The sequence below is a fragment of the Pipra filicauda genome, unplaced genomic scaffold (genome assembly GCF_003945595.2).
Source record: "Pipra filicauda isolate LSUMZ 115617 unplaced genomic scaffold, ASM394559v2 scaffold212_size3012638_pilon, whole genome shotgun sequence".
NCBI classification, from domain to species: Eukaryota; Metazoa; Chordata; class Aves; order Passeriformes; family Pipridae; genus Pipra; species Pipra filicauda.
Window position 1 is genome coordinate 2,385,999 of NW_024104324.1, and position 24,792 is coordinate 2,410,790.

A 24,792-nucleotide genomic window follows, 5' to 3' on the forward strand; every position below is an offset into this window, starting at 1 on the left:
CAGCCCCACTGCCACAGGCAGGGAGTAAATCTACACCTTGTGAGATAAATGCCACCTACAACGTCCAAAATTAGATAAAACAAGGAGGTATCGATTCAGATGGTAATACGTATTTGTGGTAAAACTTGGAACGTCAGTTTTGCTTTGCTGAGATACTGCAGGTTTCAAAGGGAAGGCAGCACAAAAAGGGAATGTACTACATGCCCCTCTTTAAATTTTCCAACCAGCTAATCCATGATCTCATAGATTGGAAAGATTTCTCGTGGCAAACTAAAAGACAATACTGAGTCAGATGATTAATCTGCTTCCAGAGTGTACTCCAGTTTTTCAGCAATTTATTACTTGAGCTTAGCCAAATGTGAAGAAACAGCTGAAGCAAAGCCAACAACAGGACATGTATGCTGTTTACAAGAATGATTTCAATACTATTTCACTGTATGTAGGTTGAAGAAAAATTATGTACTTACACTATTAGTTACAAGGAAGCCTATTAAAATGCATACTATTTTCTATAATTTCTACCTTCTGAAAAACCTAAATCTAGAGTGTACCTTAATGGTGTAGGAAATAATTAAAATAGACTTGGCATTTCCCCCGGCTCCCCCCCCCAGAAGAACTACTTCATTAAACATATTCCACCTTTGAATTATGCAGACATTAATTTTGAGGCTGTCTTGTCCGGCTCAGACCATGGCAGCTGACTTTGCAGTGGAAACATTAGGTACCAATTCTCAAAAGACTGGCAAAAAAATCTGAGTTTATTCAATCTACGTGGCCTCTTTGGAGCATCAATTAACAGGATAAAATTGTACATGAAGTCCTTCCAAACTTGTTTGCAACTGCGGTAGCTAGACACTTTTATAATACATTTTAAAAGCAGCATCTCAAAGTATTTGCAGAGTTGTCCCTGTATTTAGGTACTCTGCAGGACATCAGGAAAGAAAATGTAAGCCTTCTGAGGACAGCAAATTCCAGCGGTGGTCTTTGGCAAAAACTGAAGATAACCCACGTGATGGAAAACATGGCAAAGGATAGCAGTGAAAAGGCAGCATCACCCACACACAGAGAAGCTCTTCTTCTAGCATAAAGATACAGATTGTGCCAGCAAGCCTGAATTGAGCTCAACTGGTAGGAATACTTTCTGTCACAGAGATATCAGTAAGTGTGTCACGTTCTGCACTTCTGAAATGAGTTGGTACAAGTATTTACATTCCTTGGAAATTGCTATGAAACTTCAGGGCCACTATTAGAGCCTTATTAAACATGCACATGGACAGAAGGGAATTCTCTACCCCCAGCATGCAGCAAACTCCGTGATAGAACACAGTAGCTATCAAGAGAGCCATGCCACCAAAAGAGAGAAAGTTAAAAGTAGTATTTAATAAAAAAATAAGCAAACAAACCCCCCACAATCCTGCAGATGAATTCAGACAGGGAGATCTATACACTGAATAGATCTATACACTATAGATCTATAGATCTATACACTAGCAAGCAATTAAGAACACTAAAGATGCTACACTTCCAGAAACATTTTTCCACCAATAAAGGCCCATGGTTTTCTGACTCCACTAACTGTAAAACTGTCAGATGTGGCACATGTCACTCAGCACACATTTGGCAACTTCCCCTTCTTCCCACATCATCCCTGAGATCTCATGCAAGTAATTGAGAAACTTGAACTATTTCCTTCAAGCTCTCCTGGAGTCACACTACCACCAACTTTCAAACGACCTCTCTGCTTCACCTCTCTTGACTCTGTACGTTTAGCCTGAAACTCTAGGAGTGCAGAAAAACATCCCTCTGTGGCAGGCATCTCCGACATCTTCAAAATCCTGCCCTCCCTTTTGAGTTCACTTCATGCATCTTTGAGTCTGGGGCACAGAAGTCAGACAGACAAGTAATTTGATAGATACAGTGTGTCTGAGTTGACAGCAACAGAGAGAAAAAGGAGAACGGGGAAGAGAGAGACAGCCATCCAACTTCTCGCAAAAGGAACACAAGCAGTTCACTGTGGCACAGAAACAGGGCAAGGCAGCTCAACATTGTTGCCAGGCTTCAATGCAAGATCTGGAAAGTACCAAGTATTCTCCCTGTGACAATTTCTGTGGCATACTGTCAGTGGTCATTTGCAGACCAGAAGACTCTCTGTACAAGAGAACAATGAGAAAATAAAACAGCAGGTTTAGTTTCCTTTGACAACACCGCACCAAGCCCCTTTGTTTAAAAGATTAGTGTCGAGAGTATTTCACAGACTAAATATCTTTCCTCTGTTCACTTTTCTAATGCAAAACATTGTACCCTACCTGAAACACAGCAGCAGCCCTCCAGGCTTGCCTCTTGGGGACAATGACAACACATATGGGCGACAGCTTATCGTAAAATCTTCGTACATGGTGGACTAGTCTGCTAGACCCTGTTTTGACCAGATTAGAGCTTTCCACTGTGAGAAGCAAGTGGATTTAAAGCCCAAAATAATGTTATCCTATTTAATCTTGTTATTTTGTGTGGCTAGGGGGGAAAAAAAGACAGATTTTTTTAACTAGAGATAAAACTGTAGATGCTGTTGCTTTACCTTAAGTTCTAGAAATCAAAACTGGTTGTCCGCTAAATGTCTAATCTTCTTAACTGTGTTTTGCTATAAAAGGATATATAATAGGATAAAAGTATGCTTTTTTATGCTTTTTTATCTGGAAAGTTTTGATTATGAGGAAAGAGAAATTACATCTAATCTATATACACATACCATTTCTGAACAGGTAGGACAACTTTTCAGTTCATTCCGTATTCTAATGCACGCTCCTAAGAACGATTAGCAATGCAAGGAGATGCCCTAGTTGGGTACAATCAGGTACATCTCACATTAAGTAATCTGAACAGACAGATTAGTTTTTCCATGTCCTCACAAGGTATATATGTGTAGGAGGAAATGGGAAGGAGAGAACTCTAACCCGTACATCCACCTAATGCCCTACTCTGGACTGCACTGGGAACCATATTAACAGTAATGTAAAGTATCATCTTTTGAGAACAGACCACTCCTAAACCATTCTAATTAAAAAATAATAATACAAATATTTGTTCATCTACTAATACGGACTACAGATGGTTATTTTTGTGAACAGTATATTCCCTCCTCTAATATAAATAGCTATTATAGTCCAGTATTTACAAAATCTTATTACTGTATTTCCCAACATGCACTGAGGAATAACTTGTCCTTTTACAGTTTTACCACTAGAAACTTAAAGACAGGCAACATAATTTTCTAAAATTAGAGGCAGAATTTAAAAGGATAAATAATAGCAATCATCACTCAGAGCCTCACAGCTGGGTGCACTGCATTCATTAACAAAATGGGAGAGAAGAAAACACAAAATTCTCAGAAAGTTCCTGGTGGCTAATTAGTCAGGAATCACTGCAGCAAAATTATAAGCATGTGCCCTTGACCTGCCTGTAGCTGTTGACCTATAGCCAGCAGCTTACTACTTTTTCCCAAGCAGATGGCAGATGAGCTTCTACTTGGAAATCAACCAGTTAAAAATTATCTTCCCCAATAGTGCTTAAGTGGAAGATGGAAGGAATTTTTGACACATCAATAAATTAGAGGAATTTTCCCCAGAAGAGGTCTATCAGTGTAAATGCTTTACAGTTCAGAATTACTGTGCTGGCTCTGTCGGATACAGAGATCAATAGAAAATGTTTTAACCACTTATAATTCCTGACATTACACTGGGATCAGCCCATACCATTAAAATAAACCCCAAAAGCCAGCACTGTGAACAGAAACCAGGGGATTAAAGATGACCTTCCATAGAATAATATTAACGCAAGGATAGTAATTTGAAAAAAGTGACTCCATGGGATCTGCCTTGAGTTAAGAAGCTGAAGATACAGCTAACACAAACTTGTAAATAAAGGACCTAGTAGGGTAATTAAGGTATCAGGGCAGAATAGCTGAGTGTGTTTTACCATCTTATGTTCTCAGTGATGTGCTCAGGATATGCCTGTATCACACCCTTAAAAATAAGAGAAGGAAAATAGACTGTGGAACATGGGAGAAAATGTACAATGGCTCTCATCTCCATGTCACAGCTATGCCTCAATGTCCAAGTCATCCTACAAGAGTTGGCAAGGAATGAATTCAAATTCCTCACACGATGGAAGGTAAAAAGACTCCAGCTTTTGTTAAGCACTGTTAGACAAAAAGAACCAACTTAGATGTAAGATTTGCTTCTCCTAAATGCATTTTAATCCACATGAAAATAAACATATCAGTTCATACTAAATGTTTTCCTAGAAACTTTATAGTGCTTATTTCAATATCTTCTCACTGCCTTTAAAAAGACTGGATCTCTTAATTTGATTCTTCAACCATGCGATATACATAAAAGCAGAAAGAGTTACCTGCAGTCAGGAGAGATTCAAAAGACAAGAAAACTGACTTAAAACACCTTCTAAAGGTTACTGATGTTAGCCTTGATAATGTATTACAAACCAATTTATTTTTCTTGTTTGTTGTGTACTTCCTAGAGAAAAGTTGATTCACACTAGCAAGAAACTAGAAGATATATCAGCCAGTAGCTGATCTGCAGTCAAATGTAGTGTTTATGTTACACTAGAGACAGCACTATGTAAACACTTAAAAAACTACTTAGGTCAGCATACGTTTCATCACTTTCCTAATTTCCATATTCAATATTAAAATGAAAACTGATACTCGAATTTACTTGAAGCATTAACTTTTTACTGATATTTTTCTATAATCTGCATTTTAATGAAATATGTAATCATATTGTATATATTTTTAAAAACAAATTGAAAACAGTATTAAACTTCAGAAATACATAAGAAAATAAAACACTTTTTCATTTAAGAAATTAAAGATTTAATAAACTGAGATTACATCAGCAGCAAGTAATCCATAGTCACCAGTTTGAAATAGTTTATGTTTTGTCTTATTTCATAAGTGTATCCTCTGAGAAATAAGAATTGGAAAATCTCAGCCTCTAATCAATGGCATTTCTTTGTAAGATAAAAACCACTCCCAAATATTCTGCATTTACATTTCTTAGAGGCTTATCAGCTTTATTAATTGTTTTCTGTAGACTCAAACTAAGGGACATAATACAAAAAGAACAAAACATTCCTCCCGCACCTGCAGAAGGGGTCATTGATGTCTAAAGCAGATTTATCACTTTAGCAAACTCTGGTTACTTGCTCTCAGCTAATGACTTCACTTCCAGCTCTGGTCTGACTTTTCTTTGGAACTTTGTACCTCATGAATATTTTAGTTTCAGAAATTAATGCAGCATAACATTAGACTTCATTACAGGTTGTCACAAAGACAAATCACAACCTAAATATTTAAAGGAAAAATTATTTCAAATTTGGAAAGCTATTTCAAGTCTTCTTTTAAAACCTGTCTTGTTCAGTGCTGTCTCCCACAGTATATGTACAATTTTTTCGCTATTGACAGTTAATCTAGTGCTTGTGAGAAGTACTTGAATTAACTAGTGTCAGTCTTGCTCAGATGGAAGAGGTAAAACAGCATCCAGGATGCCCATACCAGACTGGAATTTTTCCCATGTTGTCCATCTTCATCTTCAATTAGGGTTAAGTCTTCCTTTCATTTAATTCAGACAGATACACATAAAAAATAGTAACTTTTTTTTTATTTTACAATTTTCCCATCATATTTTCCCACTCTCCAGTAAAAAATCTTTACTGACATTAATGCAGGAAAAACAAACTGCTCTTGCCAAGGACTCAAACACAGCCAGATATACCACATTTGACAGTGTTAGACGTTCTGGTAATAAACAGGAAAATGACTGCTTTAAGTATGTTTAGGAGAAGGAAGAAAAATCCCTTTATTTGCTATCCTTAAATAAAGAAATGATTTGGGGTTAATTTCAGGAAACAGAGAAACATACGCAATCTGAAAAATTATTTGGTTTCAAATGCAACTCCTCTAAGTGAAGACAATTTGCATTCTTTTTAACTGGGTTCCCTAGCATGAGATCATATTCTTATTTTTACCACAATGGGTGCACAGCATTGTCACACATTTCACCCAGCTGCGATGCCATTCCCAGCACACTGTGCAAGTGTGGTCCTGCCGCCCTGTGAGAGCAAACAAGTTGTACTCCAAGGCTTGCCCCATCCTCCACAGCATTTGGCAATGCTACAAATGCACACTGCCTATTTTTGAAAGAAATTCAGGCTTCCATGGAGGAGGAGACACAGATAAACTATTCGATAGCTTTCACGGTGGGTGAAAAAAGTTTACAAATACGGTTTGATCAACTAATGCAATATTGTATCTCCCCAAGGCTACAGAATGCCCTCAGTACAAGGGGGAGAGCCAGCAGACGTCTGGTCTGCCCTTGGCTGGGAACAAGCCCCAGGCCAAGGTCCAAGCAGAGCCTGGCTCATGACTGTTCCTCTCCTTCAAGGGCTTTCTGGGACTGATTTCCTTCTGGCGTCAGTCAGTACTTCTTGAACTGTGAGTTTTCACCTGAGAGATTAGATGGGTGAAGGCTGTGCAGAGCAAATCCTTTTCCAAAAGCCATCTCCTAATAGCACTCTGCTGAAGGACTAGTGTGAACAAATCCTGCAGAAAGCCTGGCTGAAAAGGCTCTTGTAGCCCTGTGATTACTGAGCATCTGAGCTTCAACCTTCATGATAAGGTGGAGCCTATCAGCAAAGACAAACCTTTAAGGCCAATATGACCATTCAGATTCAGGACAAAAGTTCTCTTACGCTTTCTTAGCTCTGATTATGGGTGGACCTCACATAAGTCAGACTTTTGTATCCAAGTGTACAGACATAAGGTAGGGCAAGTATAGCCATTTGAACTAAATTAATTTAACATTGTAAAGGCACAGTACAATCTGTATTTACAATTCAAGCAGGCACATTTTTAAAAGCAGTCCTGAACACAGATTAGTGGTCTGTAAGCATGTAAAGATTGTTGCAGTGATAAGATTTGCCCAAAACTGCATCCAGGTAACAGTAAACTTCCCCAACACAGCACAGAGCAGTGATTTCCATGGGCACTTAGCCTAGCACCATACTGAACTTGAAAATCACTAGATTTACAAGAGATGGAAAAGGACTGAAAGTGATTGGAAAATGTTTCTCCCAAATGCACTGAAGAGCTAGTTCAGAAAACAGTATCACAGCACATCAATTTTGTAAGTTAGACATGGCAGTTTAGCAGAAGACAGTTGAGATTAAAGCCTAGTAGAATAAAGCTTTGTAACAAAAATACTTAGTTACCTAAGACATAAACATAATAAACAATCCCATGGAAAGATACATAGATCAGATGGTCATATTCCCAAAATTTAACATGACCATTTAGGAAACACACCAGAATTCAGGCTTTTTCCATGGCAGAGAAGTCTGACCTCCAGAGCTACAGCTTCTCTGGGCCAGTGACCCAACTCCTCACCCTCAATGGTCCTATTTTTAACAGTGTCCAAATGTTGATTCTTCACCAAAAGCAAGCATTTCATATTTGCAAAGCCAAAAGCTGAAGAAGGAAAAACCATTTCATTGATCAGACATCCCCAGTTACACTCAAGCCAACAAGCAACCGCTGTAGCGGTGAGTGCCACTGAGGCAAAGGGGTCACACACACTGAAGCAAATCCACACCTCCCTTTTTTCCCCTTTTAGCTGGAAACAGGGCAGTTTCATAAGCTCATTGTCAAGAAAAAAAAAAGAAAACAAACAAAAGTCCCCAAAGTCCACACAAGAATAACCCCCAACCCAAATATTTACCTGAAAAACACTTTTTGAGCAGTCATTCACAAACTGGGATAGTTCCTGCTTCCCTATTCATTAAAAAAGAAAAATTCCTAGAAAAATATAATTAATTTCTTTCTACTGTATTCCAACGTAGTTCAGTGCCCTACTAGCTCCCCTTGCATGAAAAAGACAGGCTTTTGAACTGGATGTCAAATTTACTGGTTTTATATTTACTGCATTTCAAATTCACATTAAATATGCTTATTGGATTTATTTGACTTCAGGAAAGTCTGTCTTCTGAAGTGAATGAGGTACAATTCCTATGAAAATTATAGGGAATGATGAAGTAATTAAAAAATCTTATGACACATGAATAAACCAATTTTATTTCAAGCGTCATTACGCAGCCTTAGTTCTAACATATTCTAACTTCCCAGAGTTCAAAAAGGAAAGTTTAATAGCTTTTCTAATTTTTCCAGATTTCCAACTTTCTATTTGGTTGCTGCTTCATCCACAGAAAAAAACGACATCAAGGAGAGTGCATTAGCATGGACCCATTAGCATGGATCTGTACCAGATGATAAAAAAATCCATTTTGTTTCATGGACAACTGCCTACAGCAGAGTAAAGGCAAGTCCCAAGAATTCCCCAAGCATTGCCTCAAAAACTCTGCAAGAGACTATGCTCTCATGGTGCAAGTTCTGGAGGCTTCTGCTCTTCAGCCTGCTCAGTATCTGGTGACACACTGGAACAGGTTGCCCAGAGAAGCTGCAGATTCCCCTAATTACTAGAAATGTTCAAGACCAGATGGGATGGAGCTCTGAGAAACTTGATCTAGTGGAAAGTGTATCCTGCCTCCATCATCACTAAAATCTACCCCACTACCCCTGCAGCCCTCAGTCAGGGTCTCCTCAGCTGTTCTGCAGGGCTAAAGACTACACAGTCAGGAGTGGCAAAGGCTGGAGGACATTCAGTTGTGATGCTGAGACCTGTACATGACGCCTGATTAACACCAGTGCTATGAGAGACTACAGCACACTCAGCAGAAACACCTGCTATTTTGGCAGCTCACATCTGATTCCTGAAAGAGTTGCAGCCTGGCAAACAGGACAGGTCAGTGGTGTGGTGGAAAAAGGGTCTTCCCAACAGTGCTGAGTCCTCCAGAGCTCAGCCTGACCTTCTTTTGAGAAATCAAAACGGTGCTAAAAATTTGCAGAGAAAATACTATCTAAAAAGTGGCAGCATGGACCAGGCCCTCAGAAGTGCCTCTCGACTGCCCACGGACAAGTCCCTGCAATACAGGCAGCCGTGGCTGCTACCAACTCCATGGAAGAGATTGCCCCATATCTCAAGTCAGTATATGCAGGGGTACCTTCCCTCTGGGAGCTGCATTTGGGAGCCATGGTCCCAGGGCATGGAGTGAGTGCCTCCCACCAGCAGGTACTGCAGAGAGCTGGCAGCATTGCCATGCTGGGAGCTCAGGGGCTTCAGCAGGTAGGAGTGGGTCCCTATTTGTTCTGAGAATGAGCTGGGAATCCACTGTGGAGATGGAAAGTTTGGAATCAGGCTCCCAGATGGCACAGCAACCAAAACATGCACAAAACCCAATGCCTGCAGCCAGAAACATGAAATAGGAGAGAAGGCAGTTGGCACTACCTAAACCCAATTCTGCAGCAACCAATACATTTGACCTGCTGACAATACCCTGCCAAATTAAGCTGGATATCTCCAAATCCCACAGAAATACTAAATGCTATGTATTTTCTTCTGCCTTATGCATATCTCCCAAGAATTCATTTCCCTATGGACTAAATATAAAGTTAATAAACTATAGTTAGGTCAAGGCCCTGCTTCCTCTTCACTCCTCCTGTCCTTCCTTCTCCCCCATTCCTTGTCCTCCTCCTTAATACAAACTACAAAAACCATCTTCTCCTTTAGCTGTTCCATGCTGCATCCTCAACAGGTTACAGAGGTAGGAAGGGTAATGTTCAGAATACAGAGTGTAAGAAAAGAAAGTTAGTTTGAAAGTGAATAAGATACTGAGTGTAACTGTAAGCTAATGCACACAGTTCTAAGATTATACCCATAATATGCTGTACTAAGAACTTCTTACTGAAGCAAAGGAGTTATTCAGAAATAGAAGCAAGAGTGCCAGTAGCTTTCTCCAGCTTTCCTTGGATTATTTCAAACGGATACAATCTGTTTTCACTTTAAAACCTCTGCTTTGCACAACTGTTCAGAGGGCTTCATCTTCAGCGCAACATTGCTTAAAGTAAAATGGATACGAACCTGCATATCATTCATATCTAATGCCTTGCCAACCCACACCTTCTTTTTACTATCTAATTATCATGTACAAGCCTGTCAAAAGTGTCAAAAGCTTTTTTCTTTTTTTTAAGCTGCTACTTTTATCATCTGAAAGATGTCATCACTTTTAACAATGCTCATTTCTTTCCCAAGGTTTGTGCCTACAAAAGGTCAGAAGAATCCCCTGGACTTCAGTGCACTCTGCACCAGTCACCTTGGGGGACTGATCTTATTTGACTGCTCCATGTTTTCCACTCCCACAGCTGTGGAAGTGGGAATTCTACTCATACGGATTGCACCATACGATAACTGACATTTAGTATGCAGCTCTCAACCACAGCTCGCTGAAGGACAGGTAACAGGGACTCACGAGAGCAACAACGTGTCAGTTTTTCCCAGCTGTAACTGGAAAAAAGAGGAAAGATTTCACAACTGTGCAAGTTGCTGACTTGTCAGCGGAGTCACAGAATTGCTGTTTGCAGCACAAAATGACTTCCAATTTTTACACAGGTATAACTATTTATGCTGCAGAACAAAAGGTACTACAATAAACTGCAGGTAAACCCGGATCATTTACACTAGTCTTTTAAGACAAATGAAGTTTCTACTAAAAAAAACCCTTACTACTACATTTACAGTAAAGATAAAGCTTCCACAGTGCACAGTCTCTGCAGCAGATGAACCCAGACAGCCTGGTAAACTGAGCGATGGCTGCATAACACCAATTGTTTTAAAATCACTTTATATATTTTAGCCATTATTAAATCTAGTAAACTTAGTAATTAAAAACCAGTGTAGTGCCAGAAGTGCCCTATGCCACAGCAAGGTGAACACCCAAACAGAAAGAACCTGTCACAATCAAGATGTTTGAAATAGCTTTTTTCCTCCCTGATGTATTCGTCCTACTTCTAATCCACTCCCACAAGACACTTATTTTAAGGAACTCAGACTGGAAAAAAGTTAGGAATAGCCAGGAAAAGGTGGCCTGTATCCATTTAATTCTTGGAGGAAGTACATGAGCAGTGTTCAATAGCATCTGAAGAGCCTTGCTAGGAAAGGTGAAGGTGCTTGCTGTTTGGGATACAGACTGCCACAGACTTTGCAATTGTTTGCTTGCTGAGCATGGGACTGTCAGTCATCGTGCAGAAACAGAATTACAAAGATCCAAAACCTTGGGTTTTTTCCCCCTACAAATATCTTTCCTCGCCTCTTCTGGTACTTGTCCATTGGGCATCATCTAAGAAAACTGGGCTGAAACATCTCCCCCTTGAAACTCTTGTTCCACTTCTTAAATGGATTAACCAGTTTATAATGCCATATATTAAAACACTGACAAAATATATGTGGCTTTCCACACCACTGACTTTAGCAACTGTTCCAAATTAAAAGCAAACCACAAAAGAGACAGTCTTAGCAATTCTGTAATTTTAAGGTCCTTACTAAAAATCAGCTGTTTCACTTGTGTTAAAATATCTGCATGATGGAAAGAAGGAAAATGTCAAAAGCATAAACTTTATTATCCTTCTCCTTGCCCCCAGAGAGGCTTCAGCCAGGCAACAGCTTCTTCAAAGCTTCACATCACACATGCCTAGAGACTTAAACCAAGAAAAGCAACTGCCAAATTCAGGAGGCAGTAAAAGGCTTAGATTTAGAGGGCTCCCTGAGGCTAAACATTTTTTTAAATTAAAAACTAAAAAAAAAAAAAAAAAAAAAAAAAAAAAAAAAATAAAAATAAAAAAAAAAAATAGAAAGGAGGAGAAGCCCTGAAGTTACTCCCTCCTGGAACAATATGCACACAAATCTCTCATAACCTTCTGAGTCACAACTACCAAGGTTAATAACCCAGCATCGACCAAACGGCTTCTGGGCTTCAGAAAATCCTACAGAGCCTTGCAGCAATCACTGGAGCCGCTTTAGGCTTATTTCATCTTTTTGGAAGCAAAGAAGAGTAACAGGAAGCAAAACTGCTCTCTTTCAAGTTTTTAATCCAGGCCTTACTACATGGGACCACTGAAGATGACTACTTACTCCTGCAAGAGTATTTGTGTTTAAATTTCTCAGTGCACAGAGATCTTGCAAATCTTCCTCTTCCCCTTGCAATGAGTCTGCTGCAATCAAAAGAATTGCTTCACCTGCACTCAGCCAGATTTGATTCTGAGAACAGAGCAGCAGCATCACACTGATGATGTTTGTTACTGATTCATTCTGGTTTTAGGGTATGCCTTTTCCTAAAAGGTTGAGGAATAATCTGATTAACATGGCCCTGAAACTAGTATGTTCCCAACTAAGATAAGGTAAGAAAGAAGATATCAGTGTTCTTTTCATAGAAACTTTACTTCTCTCTCAAAAGTATAAAAGAAAATGATAAGAAATACATAGTTACAAAATTCCAAAATGCAAGAAAAAAGGTACGTGATATTCAATTACTAATTAAAATTTCTGTGTAAAAAAATATTGAGTACACCTGTGTGCCTGGGGCAATGATTTTTTTTTTTTTTAAATAAAATGTGATGTCATATTCTGCAAAGCACATAAGAATGACAAAAAAGACTGAGATTCAAAGCTTCCAATGAGGGAGAAAAAGAAACAACAAAACACACATAGATACATGGAAAGCAACTATGAAAGCTAAACATTCACCAAATAAAGGCAGGAATCTCAATGGTAAAAGATTTATGTTAGTCCACTCTGCTTAGGACGGGTAACTGGATTGAAAATTAAATTTATGATGCATAGGTCATTTTCCACATCTATGAACCTTTAATTCAATTTTCAATCATATTTATAGCAGTCAAAAAGTACTTTGCCTCTTTATTACAGTCTTCTAGCAGCTGCCTGTCTCTCCCTTACACATTATTTTAAAAGTTTGCCACCACCACTACGCCTGGCACAATACAGAAAAAAAGGGATCACTTCTACCTGCTACAATACATAACAGATGGGCAACACTTTTAACTGGAATTAATTTATTGATGCTGTGCAACACATGGTGCCACAAGCAGCTGCAATGACAAAAGCAAGGGTCCACTTCCACAAGGCACAATGGCCAATCTAGAAGCCCCCAGTCTGCCTGCAGCACCCACTACTCCTACAATTTATCTTCTGCTTCCTCTGGAAGCTGATTTAATTCTCCAACTTGGCAGAAAACTAACTCACCAAAAAGAAAAAGCTAAGTACCACACACAGATGCTACATACTTTTTATTTTTTTCTGTTAGGTTAGCATGTTAAACTAACCTAACAGAAATTTAGTCTGTCAAGTGGGTAAAAACCAGCCAGCCAGCGAGGGAAGGGGAAGCAAGTCCTTCCTCCCAAGCAGCTGCTCAGTGCAGGATGGCTTGTCAGCCCAAGCTGCACATCAGCTGATTAGCCTGAGCTGAAAATGAGAATGGACAGTGGGGCAGGGGCATCAGGTTTGCTCCCGAGACCTGAATCCACTTAACCTCAGTCTCCTGAATTTTACACCACTATCTTCCAGCTCCCACAGCTCTCAGGTTTATTAACCTTTACTCCTAAGCTACCCTATACACTCTCTTATCACATAACATCTGAAGGACGGAGCCTGTCATCTTTAACATCCCTCAGTGGCCCCATTTATGTTACTTTGTATTCTTCCATTTAATCGAAACAGTTGAAACACTATCACATAGTGCTACTCATCTTCAAAGTTAGTAGCAAGATTTTATTACAACGTATGCATCAGAAACAAGGTAAATTTTATTTGAAAAGGGAAGATAAAAGGAGAAAAGGTTCTTTCAATTCAGCTTTGCCCTCTGGGAAGGTGGGGAGTGGTAGGTTGTCTTGGTATAGACTCCCTCTATTTAAACAAAATTTAGAAATAAGCACACCAATCAACCAGAGATATGCCTTCACAGAAGAAGCTACGATCTCAGAAAGAGTATCTCACCTAGGAATGACAGCTGCATAATGGAATCTCTCAAATAGCTTACACATGAGACAATGCTGATTCTAAACCACAGTACTTTGTTCACTGCTGTAAAGTTTCACCTTAATGCCTTACAACTGTGTACTCCATAAAAAATGAGTGAGTAGATACAAATATATTGCTCTTGGGAGACCATACCAACACACATATTTTCCAGCTTTCATGAATTTTAGTTATAAAGCATTCACTTAGCAGCAAACATTTTTCAATTCCATAGCTGAACATTTAATCCCACAATTCAGTTTTTTAACTCTTTCCAAAAACCAAAACAAAGCATCCAGGTCATAAAAGAAAGCTGAAATATCATTCAACTAACTAATGATTTAATTCAACTATAAATTTGTTTCAAAACACTACTGGTATGATAGTCAGAACCAATTTTTTTTTTCAGGTTTGCACAGATAACATGCCTATTCTAAGTCTTTCAAATAACAGATTGTCCAATGCAGCAAAAACAATCTAAGCAAAACCATTATGTATTAATCAATAATAATGGGGGGAGGGAATCCCATAACCAAAACCCTTACTATTTGTATCCTGTTTATTCACCTGTAAAAACAGAGGTGGAAACACCAAGCTATTAAATAACAAAAAGGACAGGTAAACTGCTACCCCCATATCTCCTCCCCTCCCCCCCTTAAAAGTGACTGGGCTTAGATCTCTCAGTAAAGCAGAACTGTTGTAAACATAAAGCCTTAATTTTAGTTCCGTCTGATCCATTAAACCTTGCTCAAAAGAAGTTCAGAGTTTGTCATTTTCAGTTCTGAACACGATCAATGCCCACAATGATCTTTTTGATAAAGAAATTGTTAATAAATCTTTGGACCTACAGACATGCTCAAGCCCAACACAAGTCCTGGGGTCTCTTCTTCATGATATCCAGAATCTCTTCTCAAGAAAAAGAGTGGAACAATGAGTAAGCAACTTCTCCATTGGTGTACCGACCATATTACTTCCCAAAACAGAAGGAAAGGTGGTTGGATACTAGAGACTGGGAGAAAACATCTCTCAAAGATGATGACAGCACAACTGCCCCAGCTTCACCTGCCACAGCTCATATTTCAGTTTGGACCCAGAGGGTGCTCATGCAGTGATCATCACCCATCACCCCTCTTCGTTTCACAGAGTGGCCAAGCTTTGGAAGTGCACTCCAGGAGCACTCCAGTGCTGATTTGTGTTCGGTGGACAGCATCAGGTTAGACCTAGTCCACAATAAATGCAGAGACACATGGATACCTAAGTCCTCACCACAAACTATTTTGCGTCACAGATTTCTTCCTCTTGTCCCACAGTTCCAGCTAATGTAGACACAGTGCTAAAACACAGCATCACAGAGCTAGTGCACTTTATATATACCTCTTTTAAAGTATTCAGCTCTTCAGCTGCAAGATCTTGCAGTATATCATTCAAGAAAAGGCTTATCTATATGCCACCAGTAGCTGACCCCAGCCTACACATCTGCCAGATTGCACACCAAACCCCAAAATTTTAATAATGGATTTTTCCTCACTTCTCAGCAGAGAAAGGCCTCAAGCCTTGCAAAACATATAAATACTTAACTTAAAAATTGTATGTATAAAATATTTGGTCCCAGAGGACCCTTAATTAGTTCATTAAAACTTCTGAACACAGAGGAAATCACTTATTTCCATACTGAAATATGGCTACCACTGGGATTTCTCTGTCTCTCTCACACACACACGCTGTCTAGAATAAAAGGGAGAAAAAGAAAAAACCTACCCTCACACCTCCCTCTGTGTGTGGCATTATACAGGGTTTGCTAAATTACAGTGGTGTGTATTTTTTACTATGAGAACCAAAATTTCTAAGAATCCTTATTTTCTGAGACGCAACTGAAGTTTGCCATAAGTATTTTCACAGCTTGAAACTGCAGTCCTAGTGAAGTCCACAGCCAAACTCTTATCAGCTGCACAGCATCTCAATTTTGCCTCTTACCCCAAAACAAATCAGTAATTGTTTACTGTGTTACACTGAGATGTTTTAAATGTGCTTTATAACTGCCTCATATAATGCATGGACATAAACTCCTTAAATTCAATTTTAAAATTTAATACAAAATTCAACTTTTAGGTTCACAGTTAGGAACCTAGAAAGAATGGCCTGATTTTTTAGGTCATTTGAGCATAGTCCTGGTTGTCACTGCCCTATAATTTTGGCCTATATTTGGAAAATGTAAAGCAAAAAGGCATCAATGCAGACACTGGTTTGAATAAAGAGTGGCCTGAGCCTCAGGATATGCTAATGCCTGTAAGGTTTTTATCAGTTTGGATAAAGACCTCGTTGCCCCCTGCAGCCCAGCCAGCCTTGCCAGACCACCCATGTAGCCACAGACCTCTCCCACCTCCAAGATCCCATCCTCCACCACCATCCCAGCACATGCCATTCATCAGACACTGAGCGGCAGGACCATGTCATGTAACACATTATGTCTGACTTACTTACTTCAGGGTCAGAAGGACCCACCTGCCAGATCCTGCAAGCTCTTTAAAGTGGGATCTCCATGTGGGAGATGGAAGGATGCTCCCTAGGCAGCAACAGGTCTGTGTAAAACAGCTTGTGAAATGCTGGACAGGGAAGGGAAAAAGGAAGCAACAAAGTGATAACTAGTCTTAGTAAACATAAAATAAATACAAAACTGACTGTCTGTCAGCATCTTTCTCAGGTTTCAGGGTGATTTTTTTCCCTAAGGAGAAAAGATAAAATAAGAGTTGCTCCTAATGCTGCTGATTTTAGGGTACAAAATCCTTCAACAGCCTCAAGGAAATTCTAGACACGACTGCCCAGTCATGCCCACTCGGGAGTACAGGACCTGCAGTGGGAAATGGCAAAGGTTGCTTCAGTTTGCTGTGTTTTTCAACACAGTTGTAAGAAATAGGAACATCTAGTTTTCATGAAATACAAGGTTCTTTACGAAGTCTTCATTTTAAAATATTTGCCTTTACTAACTTGAAACAAAGACTATTCCTCTATTTACATACTGAAATGTGCTCATCTATTCTGTACCTTAGGAACGTCACATTTCAAAGCTTAGCTTAGGCTCCTGTTCACACACAGTTCTCAGACAAGCCAGTAACAATGTTTCACATACTGGCCTGCAACAGATTACAGAAGTTATACTTAAAAACAGAAAACATTTCATCTTTCCTGTTTGCAGGAACCTTATGAAAGTTTCCAATCAAATACAGGGCCTATGCTGTTAAGAAATGCAAAAATGCTTTTATCACAGTAAGGTGTTTATTTCAGATTTTAAATTCAAAAATGCTATTAGTTTTTACATTTCACAATACCTAAAAACAGTGCTAGAGATCTCCAATACTAGTTTTCAAGTGAATATATTATATTTATTCAATAATCAGTCATTTCAAAGCAAGACAAGAATATGATGGACTGTGTCAGATTTTACCCTTTGGAAGTAATGGAGTGTGGACAATCTCACTTAATTACTTTCCAAATAATTAATTTAGGGAAATCATGTTAACATATCATTATCCCCACCACATCTCCTTAAAAAACCTCAGGGAGCTACATCCACATTTTAATTATGTAATGGAAGAACATTTTAAATTGTGTTTCATGGAAGAAGAGCATCATCCATAGCTCCTTCTGCACTCCCTCGAAGCTTTCATAATTCCTAATGGTTGCCCAATTAGTGTCATTTGCAAACAGCAAGCACCCAACAAAAAGGTAGTCATTATAGTGTTTCATGCAACCTTCCTACTTATTCTCTCACATCATCCTTAAGATTTTAGTGATCAAAAGACAGGTTCTTCATTACAGCTTTGCAAAATTTCTCTTGACAAAGGAACCGCAGCATTGACCTTAAAATCTTCATCTTAAATTTCTAAGGAAAGGAGAAACAGGAGAAAAGTCAGGATAAAACCTATTAAAATGTATGTCACTGACTGGTGTACTCCCTCACTGTCTCCTCACGTATTCACTTTTTAATAATGTAGTTTTAATATAATTTTAATCCTTATTTGAATTGTTTGCACATGGTTTAAGCTTCAATAAAAGAATTTGAGTTTTGCTATTCTTAATTAGAACTTAAAACACATATTTTATCAGCTCTGTAAAAGTCCTATTAAATTTTTTAAAAACTCCTTGAAGATCAGATAAAGCATGCTTTTCTGCTGAGAGCCCAATGCTTTAATTTGCAATTCTGTATGTTGTTTTATTCATGACAAAATACTTGATACTTGTAGTTTCTCTCCATACTACTACCACTGACACATATTCTCTATTGAGGTTTGACTGTCACTGAAGGATTCTCTCATGACTGGTCTACATTTTCATTTGTTTTTAGAAGCTTAGTTAGAAAAAGAAAAAAAAGGAAAAAATTAAATTCCAGTAACTATAATTAACGCCATTCATTCATTCAACTAAAACAAGTGTTAATAATTCATGATTTGGAAATAAACAGCTAATTAAAGGGCAACAAATCCAGTTTACTTATATAGTGTCTTACTAGTAATAACAGTTTGAGCTTTAATAGCCTAACAATATATATTGTGCAAGTGTCCATTACAGCAAGTTATTTTTAATTCATAGCATACTTATTTATTCTGCATTCAATTACTGCACACACAGGAAAAAAAAATGTGGTTTTGTATGCCACCCCTCCCTTTACTCCAGGATAGAAGAAAAAACATTCTAGAATCAGCTTCTAGTCCATATAGCTCCAAAATGCATAAAACTGACACTTAATGTAGAGTCCAATTCAGCATTACGTTTAAGAGTTCAACTCTAAGAGCCAGAACAAATCTCATTGAAACATAAATTAATAAAATGCTGTCCAAGCAATGCTGGGTAATAAAATCTGTCCTACAAAGCTGACAGAAGTTTCAAGTAGGGTATCTTCTCCACGCCTGAATTCAAAACGTGCTGCTGTTCTGGAGAGAACAGGTCTAGAGATGAAACGTGAGAAAGCCTGGTTTGTCTGCCTGACTGTGTTGTTATGGACTTCTGAGAAAAACAACATGAGTAATGCTATTAACATTTTTGCAACATCTTTTTGAACATGCTTGCAACACCTTTTCATACACACAGTGCATGAATCTGCCCAGTGAGAACCAAATTAAATCCAATTTTGCTCTGCATTATTCCTAGGAAGTGATCACAGTAAAACAAACTACAGTCTCTTCCAGCCCTTGACAGATTTGAACTAGTGACCTGAAAGCTACAGGCTCAATTTACCATTGTTCCTTCCCCAACCCATTCTACACTGTGGGATTCTGGTCCAGCTGTAGGAAGAGGGTAAGTGGCTGCATTTCGGAAGGTGAGGGAGAGGAAGCATGAGAGTCAAGTGGGAAAGAAGAGACAGCTGCCAGAATAACACTGTCCATACACATTTCCTGTTTGTGGCGTTCACTTCCTCACCGACAGGGCATCGCTCCACTTGTGGACACAGGAGTTGGAGAGAAGAGGTACGTATGTTCGATTTATTTTTGGGAATGGTGGATAAGGACAGAAGCAGAAGATTCAAACTGGAAATAAACTGACAAAAACTGAGTCACACAGTTTACTTTTCTTGACTTAAAAGGAAGAGTGACTGACAGTTATCAAAACTATTACCTGTCAAAATTCCTAATAATATGATTAAGTGATTTTGGCAGGAGGAAGCAAAGGAATCATTACTTTTCAAGAGTTTTTTTTTATTATTCTACTTTTTTTTTTAAATAAATGGTAATATAATTTGTATCATGTTAAAATTTTCTCAAACTCTAAATTTTTCTATTAACAATTACACTTTGGGTAATCTGTTAAACAGAACTGTAGTTAATATTATGGAATCTCTTGCCAAATAAATCAATTACATTAAGAAATAATTTGTTTCGTGCTTTTTTTTTACCGCTTTACCCAGACACTCTAAACTTGAAGTTTCTGTCAAACAGGGCATCTGTGGTTGCAGAAATGGCTGTTTGACAGCTACGGTTTTCCCACTGGCCATATGAAGGATATCAAAAATATGCTGCAAGTTCCAAATGAATCACAGATAAATTCTCACTTCCACCTCTAAGTCTACAGAGGCCTTTTGCAGGAATCCCAGATCTCACCCTTTACATTTCACATACCTAATAATCCTGCCCACAGCAATTACTGTGGTGAAGGCTGTGCAGACAGAGAATAAACAGCTGGGGAATTGTGGTCAGAGGACCCACGAACCTCTGCCCACTCCCCACCTGCCTTCCCAGCCTATCTGTAATCACTAGTGATCACTCCTGCAGCTCAGTAAATCAGCTGGAGGCAAGATGATGTCTGTAATCCCAGTATGTCTTATTCTGTAGAGTTTCATGTCCAGCGTGGTTCTCTCCACCAGTTTTTGATGCTAAAAACCTCAACCCTATCTTGCCTTATCACCTATACCTTCAGCTTAAATAACACATGACTAACGCTCTGACTAACTGTAGATAAACATAATGGCTTTCTACCTAAAAGTTACTTCAATTCCAGGCACAGTTAATATTATCTAAGCTTTACTTTTCAACATGCAAAATAAACCCAGTGTTCTTCATTACCAAGAAAGTGAGATGTAAGTTGATAACTGCCCTTGGGCATTAAGACGAGTTATTTTAATGTCTTTCTTAAAAACAAACAAACAAACAGGACAGGCACAGACACTAGCAAAACATTCTGTGCTCCTGAAGACTGTCTCCTGAACACGAGGAGAGAGATAGCAAACAAATCAATAAATATGATAAACTCCTCCAAAGTAAGTATGCACTTTCCACTGAGTTTACAACTAAGGAAACTAAGGCATCAAGAATGAAATAACTTGCCTAAAATCACATAGGAAGTTTGTATTTCTTGCTTTGATGTTACTTCAGACTGACACTTGTGTTCATTAACGCAATGTTTCTCAAGCGCCAACCGCACCTTTACTGCTCTGTAAGAGTTTGAAGAAACTAGGTGTCTTTGAACTAGCTGTGCTAAATATCTGCCCTAGATTTTAGACATGCAGCTCAAAACTAACACATATTCCTCACCTCCTTCCTTCTCCATCTACCGTATTTTTTACGCATCACAAGCCATAGAAATACATCACTAAACAATCATGCAAACTAGACCTGCACATGGATGAAGACTCAAATTCTTCTCCTGAACCCAGGGCCCTTTCTAGAAAGAAAGGGAGTCTTGGGGCCAGTTTGCTCTCACATTACTTCTTTCCTCCCTGACCAGGTCCTTCACGAGCCAAGATCCTGTTCTCTCGTTCCCATCACAACCTCCTGCCCACCACTGCTCCCTTCTTCACCATCCCCTCTCTGGCTCCCACCCATTCCAAACAAGGAGAACGGATTGAGAAGTGGGAGAAGCTGCAGTCACCTTTGGCCCAGGCTAGACCTCAGTTGCCACCCTACAAGTGATCTGCAGTTATTTTTACAGGAGCACAGCCTTTGTATCCTGATCTTTTGAAACAATATGTACAGGCAGTATCTTTATCATTTCTTCTGTCTAAGAGCATCAGAAAATCCCATCATGTCTTTCCTTGTAAAGCTAAAAATAAGCCTGTTCAGAACAGAAAACCTTACAGCGTACAACAATGATCACTTTGAGTGCTTACCAGCCATTTGTGTACTTCACTTTACCACATGCTAAAATAATATTGTCTTTCATATCTCTACCACTTGCTTGCTTCATTTGGTTCCTTCTTTATGCCTGCCCCACTCCCAACTTCATACCATCTTTCATACTACCCATTATACTTGCAAGAGCTTTCCACTTCCCTGTAAAGAAATTTTCCTTAACTCTTTTCAACCTCAGAACTGGCATCCTCTATCTATATTTTCTTCCTCATGGGTCATGTGTGAAATACCTGATCAAGGCTGTACTCAAAGGCCTGATTATCTTTAATTCCTCCTTTCATTTAATATAGTCTCACTGAAGGTTAACTCATAAAAAGAAAGGCTTCTGAATTCAACCACTTTCTTTCATAAACACAGAATAATACAAGTTTACAGCAGCCCTTGAGCTCACTATCTACAATGAGATGACGGCTAAGCAAGTAATTTGATCAGAAACGCATTCTAGAATATACTACTTCAGGATTAACTAAGATTTTAAAACCTATGTACAGCATAAATACATATGGCTTATTTCCAGAAAGTATAATAGGTGCTCAGATTTACTAAATCAACACAAGGGACAGTGCTCAGGAATAAGTTACTCTGCTTTTCCAAACTATTCAGAAAGTACTGCTACTCCTGCTCTCACATGCATGCTACTATCAGGATCACTGTAAAAGCAAAGCCCAGGGATTTTTGGTAGGAAGACAGCTTGCTTATAAATGGCTTAGAGTATAAACTTTGAAATACATTGCTGTATGTTTTCTTTTAAAAAATACTTACAATGAAATATTTATTAAGTTTAAGCAAAACAGGCATCTGCTATTAGCGTACAACCCCCGTACACAGTCATAGTTTTCTCTCCTGAAGAGCTCTGAAAATACGGCGTCACTGCACAATGCACAGCTCACACACACAACTCATGACGCCCTGAAAAACTGCTCCCACAATCTCAAGGTCCACAGCTATTAGAGTTTTCTGCAAATCTGTCCCTTTCTTGCACCACACCACAAGGAAAATCATGTAAAATTTATCATCTTCATATCTTGCAAGAGAAGAGGCAGCTATGTCTGATGCAGTTGCTGTCATGAAGCAATTTGATATGAACCTGACTCCAGCTGTTCAGATAGCAGTAGAAAGCCAGACCACTACTAAAACGTGAAGGAATAAGAGATCCACAAATCAATTTTCAATGAAATATGAGACTATGAATGCTTGCAATTTTGCTGCTAGAAAGCAGTAACTCAAATCAAAACAAAGTATTTTGAGATTACAGTTTACCATGAAGAACTCTGTTACATTTAGGATATCTGACTTATTTCCCCCCAAATACAGTAAACACCATTTAGTTGAATAATCCCAAATACTACACAGGCCAATCTCCAATGCCTCCTGTGAGGATACTTGCAGCTCCTCATCTCCTCCTTGCTTTTTTACAACCCATCACTGCAGCCCAGCAGCTCCCCTGTCACGCTGCCACCCAGGTGACGCCACCACCCCAGTAACCCCTACCTTAAAAAAACAGCAGAAGGAAAAACCAGTAACTGCAGGCCAACTCTCATAACTCCGCACAGGCATCTCACACCTCAACAGGGGCCAGGGGGGGCTCTGAGAGCGGGGGCGGGCAGGGGGCTGAAGGACACCTGCCCCCGCCGGGTCGTCCCACCGCGCCCCTCGGGGTCACGGAGAGCTCCGTCCTACACTTGTATATAAATGCACGACCTATACATGTGTGTGTATGTGTATATATATGTGTATCTGTGTGTATGTCGGCAGCGGAGACACGCAGCGCTGGGTGACCGCCTGGGCTACACCAGACCTGTCTCCGAGGCAGATGCACACACACACATCCATAGCATAACACGTACGCACACAAATCTCTGCATACACCCGCGAAGGAGGTGCAGAAGTTCCCCGCAGGGGCGCCCCGAGGGCTGGCAGGTTTCCCGCCGTGTAATGGGGGAGGCTGAGGGGGATGAAGTTTCCTCCCTCCTCCTCCTCCTCTGCCCGAGTTACGCCGCGGAGCCGGGCGGCCCTGGGCAGTGCAGACGCCGCCGGCAGCCGGGCCAGGCCCGCTCCCGGCGCTGCCTTCCCGGCGCCGGCCTCCGCCTCCGCCCCGCCGGGGCGCCGGGACCCCGCTGCTCGCCGGGGGCGACCCCCGCCCTTACCGTTGCAGAACTGGAGCAGCGAGGAGGTGTCGTAGAGGCTGCTGTAGCTGGAGAACCCGTCCTCCATCCTGCCGCTGCGCTCCCGGCGTCCCCTCGGCTGTCCCGGCGGCCGCCCGCTGCCTGCTCGCCCACACGCTGCGGAGCGGAGGCGGCTGGGGCCGCGGCGGCCTCGCTGCCTGCCTCACTCAGTTGCCATGGCAACCCATTCACTCCGCCGCGGCTGGGGCGGTGGCCGCTCCGCTCCGCTCCGCCGCCGAGGCGCGGGGGGAGACCCGCGGGGCGGGCCGGGGCGGGCCGGGGCGGGGCCGCACCGTCACGGCGGGGCGGCGGGAGGCGGGGAGGACCCCGGGGCGCGGGGAGCGAGCGAGCCGACGCGGCTTTCGGCGGGCGCGGGGCCGGCGCGGCCATCTCTGCACAGCGTCCCCGCCGAGCCCGGCCCGCCGCTGAGGGGGGCGAGCCGCGGGCACCGTGCTCTGCCCCCGCGGGACACCGCGGCACCGGGTGTCCCGATCGGGGCGACGTAGAGCCGAGACACCGCCCGGCCCTGCGGCGGGAGGTGCTTGCCGGTGGCCCGGGGCTTAACCCCAAGTACGGTCACGGGCGGAGGTGCCCGGAGCGGCTCTGGATGCAGGGCAGGAGTTTGGCGGTGGCGGCTGTGCCGACGGTCAGCAGCGCCCGGCACAGCACAGCATCCCTCCCTGCCGCAGCAGCACTCGCCTCCTCCCGCTTCTCCCACTGAAGCAACAGCCTGCCTGTTATTGCGCCTTATGCCCTCCGCCGATTTCAGTGGCGATTCTGCTGGCTACAGGATAGAGCTGTCAAGATAACATTGCAATTGATACTCTCTTACAAAAATGAACTATACATACCGTAATTCGTTATGTCGTTTTATACAATTTTAACTGTTTAGTTTGAAGAATGATACACTTTTCCAACACAGGATACTAAAATAGCTTTAACTCTTTAAAATATCTTCATCTAGGTATGTTCATAATATCCATTCATGGTGACACGAGGGTAGTGGTACAGAACTAG

General features: G+C 40.7%; 1 protein-coding gene across 7 annotated transcripts in view; it reads right to left on the reverse strand.

Annotated features, from left to right (window-relative positions):
* The window catches only part of EML1 (EMAP like 1), a 124,678-nt gene that overhangs the window by 58,217 nt on the left and 41,669 nt on the right, over positions 1-24,792 (reverse strand). For 2 of the 7 annotated variants that reach the window (XM_027730825.2, XM_027730817.2), the window contains exon 1: positions 23,758-23,969. The exons of 1 other annotated variant lie outside the window; for it this stretch is intronic. In XM_027730825.2, coding sequence (XP_027586626.1) covers positions 23,758-23,824 — 67 coding nt within the window. In that variant the 5' untranslated portion in view covers positions 23,825-23,969. Of the gene's footprint in view, positions 1-23,757; positions 23,970-24,792 lie in introns of those variants that run through there. 4 more of the 7 variants (XM_027730819.2, XM_027730818.2, XM_039381126.1 and 1 more) reach the window with 2 other exon arrangements.